The sequence below is a fragment of the Lampris incognitus genome, chromosome 1, assembly GCF_029633865.1.
Source record: "Lampris incognitus isolate fLamInc1 chromosome 1, fLamInc1.hap2, whole genome shotgun sequence".
NCBI lineage: Eukaryota > Metazoa > Chordata > Actinopteri > Lampriformes > Lampridae > Lampris > Lampris incognitus.
Window position 1 is genome coordinate 11,937,398 of NC_079211.1, and position 10,234 is coordinate 11,947,631.

General features: G+C 47.0%; 1 protein-coding gene across 1 annotated transcript in view; it reads right to left on the reverse strand.

Moving 5' to 3' along the window:
• Window positions 1-330: 330 nt before the first annotated feature.
• The window catches only part of LOC130109384 (sodium/potassium/calcium exchanger 3-like), a 19,134-nt gene continuing 9,230 nt past the window's right edge, over window positions 331-10,234 (reverse strand). The window contains exons 6-15 of the mRNA XM_056276273.1: window positions 9,911-9,936; window positions 9,715-9,768; window positions 8,920-9,056; window positions 6,298-6,386; window positions 4,118-4,394; window positions 3,838-4,004; window positions 3,604-3,718; window positions 2,593-2,705; window positions 1,533-1,598; window positions 331-451 (exon numbers count right to left, since the gene is read on the reverse strand). Coding sequence (XP_056132248.1) covers window positions 341-451; window positions 1,533-1,598; window positions 2,593-2,705; window positions 3,604-3,718; window positions 3,838-4,004; window positions 4,118-4,394; window positions 6,298-6,386; window positions 8,920-9,056; window positions 9,715-9,768; window positions 9,911-9,936 — 1,155 coding nt within the window. The 3' untranslated portion in view covers window positions 331-340. The remainder of the gene's footprint in view (window positions 452-1,532; window positions 1,599-2,592; window positions 2,706-3,603; window positions 3,719-3,837; window positions 4,005-4,117; window positions 4,395-6,297; window positions 6,387-8,919; window positions 9,057-9,714; window positions 9,769-9,910; window positions 9,937-10,234) is intronic.

A 10,234-nucleotide genomic window follows, 5' to 3' on the forward strand; every position in this document is an offset into this window, starting at 1 on the left:
AACTAAAATGGTTTTGGGTTCCTTTCACATTCTCCTTCCTATCAAAATATCATCTTCTGAAACCAGAAAAGCAGAGGAAGTGCTGTACAGACACAATACTTAACAAATGTGCAGAGTGACAGTGGATTGTCCCGCTGATTGTGGGTCAGTATCACAAAATGTGGGGCTTTTAAGTGCTTGGTATAAAACTATGGAAAATACTCAGTGTACCATTATACCACCGTGTAATGAAATGCAAATTCATCAGTCCACATATTTTACCAATACTGGCAGCAATGAAGATAGAAAAATGTCACAAAATGTGTATGTGTGTGTGTGTGTGTGTGTGTGTGTGTATCCTCTACAGCCTTTCAAAGCCGATGGAGCAGAGGAGGAAGATGGCATAGAGGAACATGAGACAGAGCCCCAGTCTGCGGTCCAACCTCCAGCGGTTCAAGTGGACACACAGGACCTGTGTACAAAGGAAGGGAATGGTAGATGGAGAAGATGTATATATCATGGACGAAGATGAGAAGAGAGAGCAAGAGAGAGAGAGAGAGTATCAGACATTGCTATGGTGAGTCATGAGTAGTGAGGAATAGTCAGTTAAAGTTGCAAATCATTTACATGCAAACAAACATCCTTGACACATCAAAACATTAACTATCCATCCATCCATCCATTATCCAAACCGCTTATCCTGCTCTCAGGGTCGCGGGGATGCTGGGGCCTATCCCAGCAGTCATTGGGCGGCAGGCGGGGAGACACCCTGGACAGGCCGCCAGTCCATCACACAGGGCCCACACACACATTCATACCTAGGGGCAATTCAGTACGGCTGATTCACCTGACCTACATGTCTTTGGACTGTGGGAGGAAACTGGTGCCCCTGGAGGAAACCCACTACATGTCATTAACTAAACAATATTTAATAATAAATCAATTAATAATAATAGTAATATATAATAATAATAATAATAATAATAATAATAATAATTACTCAAACATTAACCAATCTAAGAAAATCCAAATTATGAATCCGTTTGTTGTTGTTCAGTTTTTTCCATCTTTATGGTCAGTGTGAGACATGACCATGGCACATAGTGGTTTACGTCTTCACCATGGTAGCCTAATGTTGAAGGGTAAGCAGCGAGTTTGAAGAAGAGGCAAAATAGTTGTGCCTAATAAGTACACTTAGTACATCCAGCAAGTACTTAGTACATCCAGTAAGTACTCAGTAGAACAAGACCAATGCTTCACCAACACTTAATATAACAACGAATGCTACAACTCCGGTTCGCCCTGATTTTTTCCTCGTTGGGCGGTGGGGAAGGTGCTGACACAACAGCACTGGTGTCTCTGTCTCACTTTGAATGGACCCTTAGGATTCAGAGGGCCCAGACAATTGTTGCATTATTGTTGTAGTTGTCTGTAAATTAAACACACACACACACACACACACACACACACACACACACAAAAAATCCCACAAAAAAAGCAAACGCTGATCTTCAGGGCTGTAGCTTTACGGCAGAGAATGAAGGGCCGCTCACCGTTAATGTGACGGAGGCCAACAGCAGAATCACCGAGTAAACCAGGCCTTTGCTGTTGATGTACACCTAAAACCAAATGAAACAGAACGCATGAGCGCAGCGATGTCTGTGTCACTTACAAACTGCACCGCATTGCAACTTTTACATCTGGAAATCAAGGAAAAGAATTTCCAGCAACCAAAAGGTAACGGCTGATGCTTTCCTTTACAAAGGTCTGGTTTGTTTTCCACTGCTTTCTATTGGTGCTGAATTTTAATTAAATAAAAACCCAACTCATTTTACTCCACTAAAGATGTTCGCATCATACAGTCTCCAAAAATAGGGTGCGTGCTATGAAATGGTCCTAATACCATGCTTTGGCCTTTGTTTTTTGAGTTACAAGCCAAAAACAACCACTTCTGTATGGGATGTAGACGAGGCATCCGTCCATCCATTCATCCATCCATTATCCAAGCTGCTTATCCCAGTTGGGGTCGTGAGACACTGGAGCCTATCCCAACAGTCATTGGGCGGCAGACGGGGAGACACCCTGGACAGGCCGCCAGGCCATCACAGGGCCCACACACACACACACACACACACACACACACACACACACACATATATTCACCCCTAGGGACAATTTAGTACGCCCGATTCACCTGACCTACATGTGGACTGTGGGAGGGAACTGGAGCCCCCGAAGGAAACCCACGCAGACACGGGGAGAACATGCAAACTCCACACAGAGGACAACCCGGGACGACCCACCAAGGTTGGACTACCCCGAGGCTCAAACCCAAGACCTTCTTGCTGTGAGGTGACCGCGCTAACCACTGTGCCACTGTGCCGCCCCGTAGTCAAGTCAAAGCATATTTATTTGTGTAACACACTTCACACACAACAGCAATTCAAAGTGCTTTAGAGGAGGCATAAAATGGCATTAAACTCTACGGGCAGAATAAATACAGAATAAGATTAAAATGAAGTCAAGAAATGAAATTAAAGGGTTCAAATGTAGGGACAGAAAATGCCATAAAAACAATAAATAGTGTGACGCGGGGACGGAAACTAAATTCACCACGGATCCGTAGTTGACTATGAGAGTCCTCAGCGCCCATGGAAAACCAAGGCCCAGGAGCACGTCGAAGATATTACTGCCAATGGAGTTGGACACCGCCATGTCGCCCATACCTATAACACACACACACACACACACACACACACACACACACACACACACATTAGACAAGTTTCAGGCATGGTTGATTATGTATGAGAAAGTTGAGTGTTTCTGTATGTCTGCTGTGATGCCATTAGGAGGCACCATGCAGTCTGCTGGAAGAGACTCAACGCTGAGAAACCCCACCGATGTCATTCTTCAGTACAGAAGAGGCAAAACACGTAAAGCCCAAATCAGCTTCCACAGACAATATGGTGGAAAGTGACTGGTAGGGCAGCCAGCAGGAGTTAGACCAGCAGTGAAAGACATCAGCTGTGTGAGCTCTTCATTTCCATCGTTCACATGACTCGTTGATCTGTATCAATATCTGCCTTACTTGCTGTATTTTTGCCATGGGCGCACTTTTCCTTGAAGTGTAGTGTCGTGGCGTCCGGGTAGCGTAGCGGTCTATTCCGTTGCCTACCAACACGGGGATCGCCGGTTCGAATCCCCGTGTTACTTCCGGCTTGGTCGGGCGTCCCTACAGACACAATCGGCCGTGTCTGCAGGTGGGAAGCCGGATGTGGGTATGTGTCCTGGTCGCTGCACTAGCGCCTCCTCTGGTCAGTCAGGGTGCCTACTCGGGTGCCTGCTCGGGCGGAAGGGGGGACTTGGGGGGAACAGCGTGAGCCTCCCACGCGCTACGTCCCCCTGGCGAAACCCCTCACTGTCAGGTGAAAAGAAGCAGCTGGCGACTCCACCTGTGGTAGTCTGCAGCCCTCCCCAGATTGGCAGAGGGGGTGGAGCAGCGACCGGGACGGCTCGGAAGAGTGGGGTAATTGGCCAAGTACAATTAGGCAGGAAAAGGGGGGGGGGGGAAATGTCGTGTTGTACTTATGTGGAGACAGACCTTCACACCGGCACACCTACCCTGGCGGGCAACGATGAGGCTGGCCATGCAGTCAGGGACACTGGTGCCCGCTGCCAGGAAGGTGATGCCCATGATGACCTCTGGTATGCCAAGTGTATAGCTGATTATGGTCACCTATTGAGAGGCAAAGAGGGAAAGAGGTTGTCTGTCTATACGTGTGTATGTGTATGTGTGTGTGTGTGTGTGTGTGTGTGTGTGTGTGTATGTGTGTGTGTGTGTGGGGGGGGTCGTACCATCCAGACCATGAGGTAGGAGAAGAGGGCGATCCACAGGGTGGAGGAGAGGAAGGTGAGCAGGTACCAACGCTGCCACTGTGGCAGGGCACAGTTTGGCACGGTACAGTGCAGCAGGATGCCAACAGGCCAAGTCACCAGCCACTTCAAACGGGCACACCAAGAGTCTGTTGATGAATGTTCACACACACACACACACAATCACAGACTCGTTGCCCAGTGGGTTAGTGTGTGTGTGTGTGTGTGTGTGTGTGTATATGGACATATGGACATCTTTCACCTGGTATGACAAAAGGTCTGAACGGGATGGTCTCCTCTTCCTCCTCATCGTGCTCCTCCTCCTCCTCCTCCTCTTCCTCCTCCTCCTCTTTGGGATGTGTCCCCCCTCCTGCGTCTGCTCCCATCTCCTTCTCTGCCTCCCTCTCCCCCTCCAGCGGTGGCCTCTCTCCCTCTGCCGCGGCTCCGTTCTCCATTCCCCACGGCCCACATCCCCCAACAGCCTCCTCCCCTGGACCTCCCGCCTCCTCCAGGCCCCGGGCCTGAATCAGCCTCTGCCTCTGTAAGTTAGAGAGCAGGGTGGGTCATAAAGAAAGAGAGAAAGAAAGAAAGAGCACATGACACTGAGGAAAAGACTGTGGCTCACAATATCAACACTAAGGACTGGTTTGAGGGAGTTGTGGGCCTTCAAACACACCTAGATATGTGAGAATTACACATAAATATTAAAGGAGGACGGTATTAGAGGGACCGCTCAGGTTGGACGGTTTGGAGAAAAAGCAAGGTATGCTGGGAGAAGGATGCTGAATATGGAGCTGCCAGGGAAGAGGAAAAGAGGAAGGCCAAAGAGGAGGTTTATGGATGTGGTGAGGGAGGACATGCAGGTGGCTGGTGTGACAGAGGAAGATGCAGAGGACAGGAAGAGATGGAAACGGATGATCTGCTGTGGCGCCCCCTAACGGGAGCAGCCGAAAGTGGTAGTAGTAGTAGTAGTAGTAGTAGTAATAGTAGTAGTAGTAGTGGTGGTGGTAGTAGTAGTAGTAATAGTAGTAGTAATAGTAGTAGTAGTAGTAGTAGTAGTGGTGGTGGTAGTAGTAATAGTAGTAGTAGTAGTGATAGTAGTAGTAGTAGTAGTGATAGTAGTAGTAGTAGTAATAGTAGTAATAGTAGTAGTAGAGATAGTAGTAGTAGTAGCAGTAGTAATAGCGGTACTGGTAGTAGTGATAGTAGTAGTAGCAGTGATAGTAGTAGTAGTAATAGTAGCAGTAGTGATCGTAGTTGTAGTATTAGTAATAGTAGTAGTAGTGGTGATAGCAGTAGTAATAGTAGTAGTAGTAGTAGTGATAATAGCGGTAGTAATAGTAGTAGTAGTGGTGGTGGTAGTAGTAGTAGTAATAGTAGTAGTAGTAGTAGTAGTAGTGATAGTAGTGACAGTAGTCATAGTAGTAGTAGTAGTAGTACTACTAGTAGTAGTGATAGTAGTATTAGCAGTAATAGTAGTAGTAGTGATAGTAGTGATAGTAATAGTAGCAGTAGTAGTAGTAGTTATAGTAGCAGTAGTGATAGTAGTGATAGTAGTAGTAGTAGTAGTAGTAGTAGTGACAGTAGTAGTAGTAGTAGTGATAGTTGTAGTAGTAGTAGTGATAGTAGTAGTAGTAGTAGCGACAGTAGTAGTAGCAGTAGTGATAGTTGTAGTAGTAGTAGTGATAGTAGTAGTAGCAGTAGTAGTGACAGTAGTAGTAGTAGTAGTAGTGATAGTTGTAGTAGTAGTAGTAGTGATAGTAGTAGTAGTGACAGTAGTAGTAGTAGTAGTGATAGTTGTAGTAGTAGTAGTGATAGTAGTAGTAGTAGTAGTGATAGTAGTAGTAGTAGTAGTGACAGTAGTAGTAGTAGTAGTGATAGTAGTGATAGTTGTAGTAGTAGTAGTGATAGTAGTAGTAGTAGTAGTGATAGTAGTAGTAGTAGTAGTAGTAGTTAAAGGAGGATGGCAGGAAACAGGAAACAACATGGGCTGTGGCATCTTCATTTAGTGTTAGCAATGCAAAAACAGAAAAACTAGATTAGACTACGTACCACAGTGTCCGGCGTCATATCATGCATCCTACCAAGCATTTCTGTGTGTGTGTGTGTGTGTGTGTGCGTGTGTGTGTGTGTGTGTGTGTGTGCGTGCATATCCTTTATGTGTCTTCTCGGACCACTGTCACCTCCATGAGCATGTGATGTTGTGCGACATTGCGATACACGTGAGCCTGCCTCCCCTCCAGTCCTTTTCTGCCTCCCCGCCTTCACAAACCTCCCCTCGACACCGACCAAGCAGCCACCCCCGTGGTGAAAGGTGGAGCGGTGACGGTTGGGCGCAGTATATCTCGTTGATTACCAGGCGTCATGCGGGGGTGTGTGTGTGTGTGTGTGTGTGTGTGTCTGTGCGTGTGTGTGTCAGGTGAGGAGAATCTGCCGGCTTGCCTCTGAAAAGGAGAGCTGGTGGGGGCGCAGGCCGAGCAGCTCATCCACCATCGCCACCCCCGAGTCCTGACCGGCCACCGCACACGAGTCTGGGGTGTTGGAGGAGGGATGGCGGGAGGTGGGGGAGGATGAGAGAGAAAGACAGGGAGAGAGCACAGATTTATGACATATATTTCCAACAGGGATAACTACAGTTGTGCTGTATTTGTTGTGCGTCGCTGTGTGACACTATGTTGTGTTATGTTACTGACTGGTGCTGGGTTGTGTTGTGTTCCCTTTATGTTGTTGTGTTGCCTCATTTCCACATCTCTTTATCTTAGAAACGCTTTAACGGAGGACTGGATGGCTGGGGAGAGGAAGGGGATGGGAAAGATGGAAATAAGGACGATGAACGACTGACAGGTGACGTGAGGTTTCCATGGACAGATTGACGGATGGATGTGAAGGCAAAACACGCAGAAAATGTGTGCAGAAAGTGGCAGAGGAGGGGAGGACAGTGTGACAGAGACAAATAGAGAAGACGAACGCAAACCCACCAGAAAAGAAGGAGAGAGTAATGTCAGCGCAACCCAGAGGATAAGGAGGGTGCGGCAGAGATGAAACATTGAGTGAAGGATAAAAAAAAAGAAGGAATTTCGTTCTAGTTCGGCCTGTTGGGACGGCAGACGGGAAGTCAGAACAGGTTTGGTTGACAGACTGAATTGTGTCCCCGGGAGTGTCTTGACATTTGAGGGGGGGTTTCACATGTGTGTATTTGAGTGCTGTGGAAACAGACTACACATATGGCTGAGCATGGCCAGGCTTTGCTGTGCTTTACACTTAAAAAAAAAAAGGTTTCATGAGATGATAAAATAATGACATTCCCCTGCCAGCTGATCTCTTGTTTGTTTTAGTGTAGACTTGCCTGACTCCTGTTGTCAATAAAGTTTGCTTTTCTTCAGTGTATCATCTATGGACGCCCTGACAGGCAAATGAGGAACAAAAAGTTTGGTGATCAGTTTTCCGAGTCTGATCTAAACGATTTCTCTCCTGTGTTTGTGACTCAACAACGGGGGGACAAAAGCTTTGGCAGGTGATCAAAGAAGGTTGCACCAGTTCATCTGGACACAACCTTTATTTATTTATTTTGCCCCCCCCCCCTTTTCTCCCCCATTGTACCCAGCCAATTACCCCCCTCTTCCGAGCCGTCCCGGTCTCTGCTCCAGCCCCCCTCTGCCGATCCGGGGAGGGCTGCAGACTACCACAAGCCTCCTCCGATACACGTGGAGTCGCCAGCCGCTTCTTTTCACCTGACAGTGAGGAGTTTCACCAGGGGGGACGTGGCGCGTGGGAGGATCACGCTCCCCCCCAGTTCCCCGTCCCCCGTCCCCCCTGTACCAGTGCCCAGACCAACCAGAGGAGGCGCTTGTGCAGCGACCAGGACACATACCCACATCCGGTTTCCCACCCGCAGACACGACTAATCGTGTGTGTAGGGACGCCCGACCAAGCCGGAGGTAACATGGGGATTCGAACCGGCGATCCCTGTGTTGGTAGGCAACGGAATAGACCGCTACGCTACCCTAACGCCTTGATATAACGTTTACTGACAGATATGTTTCATCAATCAACTAAGTGACATCGTCAGTCACTTAGTTGATTGATGAGCTAACCTATATTATATTATTATTATTGTTGCAGCTAGAAAAGTGCTATATAAAATGCAACATGATTGATTGATTTATTGATTATTATTATTATTATTATATAACCAACCTATTTGGTAGCTATCCCACAGGAATGAGGGAACATAGGGTTGAAGAGAAGGCGAAAAGAGGTCGTTCAGACCGAATATCACTCAGTTTGAACTAGAAACTGAAGTTGTAATTCCAGTGGGTGCTTACTGGGCCAGTTAGAACACGTGGTAGTGGTGCGCTTCGGCCTCTTGTGGCCGAAATGAGTATTACAACAACAAACGACAAATTTTTTTTTTTCATCTGCCAAAACTTTTTTTTTCTACCTGCGTTCACTGATGGAAAGAAAATCTTGTGGCCGAAATGACTCTTAGGACAACAAACCTTTAGAAAAATGATCCTGGCAACAACAAAAAAAATCACCTACCAACATTTTTTTGGGCCTGTTTTTACAGATGGGAAAAAAGTAACTCAGAAAATTATTTCTGTAAAAAGAAAATTCATAGCAAAACCTTTTTTTTCCCCTATTCTTAAATCACAAACAGAGGAGAGAAAACAATTTAGCTGACACTTAGTAAATTAATCACCAGAATTTCCTTTTCCTGACTTGCCTCTCAGGGCTTCTGTAATAATCCCGAGCTCTCCCGCCTTTAGCTCAGTGCAGGCCACTCACACCCACCTGCTCCATCCGTGTTGGCTGCACTCCACACGTATGATACCTCCCTAAACACCACCCAGTCTGGCAGAGGTTAGCTTTTTGCTCAAACAGTGTCTATGTGTGTCTCTGTGTGAAGGATGTTTTTGTGATGCACGCTGTATGTCACTTGTGCTGTGCAGTAATGTCAAGCGAAGTCCGTCTTAAATGAGCAAATAGGTAAATATCACCTGCGAAGGGAACATTCTCCCTCTCCGCTGCTCACATCACATCTGCACACCCACGTGCGTGTACCTGGCTTTAGCGGCACCATGTCCGTTTCACATTCTCCCGCGTGTCCGACAGCGGTGGGCCGCCTCAGGCTGCTCAGGCATGGCTGACCCACTCTACTGAAGTGTCTCTCCACCCAGCTACACAGAGACCTGTTGAACCTACACACACACACACACACACAAACACACACGTTGGGTTTTTTTTTTTTGTGGACTTTTCCCCATTTTTCTCCCCAGTTGTACTTGGCCAATTACCCCACTCTTCCGAGCCGTCCCGGTTGCTGCTCCGCCCCCTCTGCCGATTTGGGGGAGGGCTGCAGACTACCATATCTCCCCTCCCATACATGTGGAGTCGCCAGCCGCTTCTTTTCACCTGACAGTGAGGAGTTTCACCAGGGGGACGTAGCGTGTGGAAGATCGTGTGGATCATAGCGTGTGGAAGATCACACTATTACCCCCAGTTCCCTTTCACCCCTGAACAGGCGCCCCGACCGACCACAGGAAGCGCTAGTGCAGCGACCAGGACACATACCCACATCCAGCATGCCACCCGCAGACACGGCCAATTGTCTGTTGGGACGCCCAACCAAGCCGGAGGCAACACGGGGATTCGAGCCAGCGATCCCCGTGTTGGTAGGCAACGGAATAGACTGCCACGCCACCCAGACAGCCACACACATTCATTTTGACCTTCCTGAAAAAACTCTTGAGATATTGTGTCGTTCATTGTGTGGGGTGCCTTTACATGACCAGGGCAAAACAAACAGGAAGACTGAGAGAGAGAGACAGAGAGAGAGAAAGAGAGAGAGAGACTCACTTCATGATAAGGATGTAGATTCCATACATGGAGATCAGTACGATGGTCTCCCACCTGCAACACACACACACACACACACACACACACACATTGGTAATATCACATCTGACTTATTTTGAAATCAGCTTACTTTCAGTGAAAGAGGTATCAGACAACAGTTGCTGCGAGATTAAGAAAAGTTGTTTTTGGATCTTACCACATGACCTTCTCATCGTAGATAACCTACAAATTACACCAAAACACACCCTGGTTATTCTTCAAACAAGAACACTATCATTTCAATATACTGGGGCATTAGGATTTGTTTTATTTCAGGGATAAAAGGTATGTAATAAGTCCTCTTCTGAGTCCATATTATGATTTTTTGGGGGGATTAATGCCAACATATACCCAGTTTTATCTGTTTTGGGGGTCCTGATGTGATCAATGGGCAGGAGGGAAAAACGTTGTTCCATTTCACCGGTGTACCATGATTGGTAATATTTAAAAATAGGTAATATGCATTTTTTTTTTGTGGAAT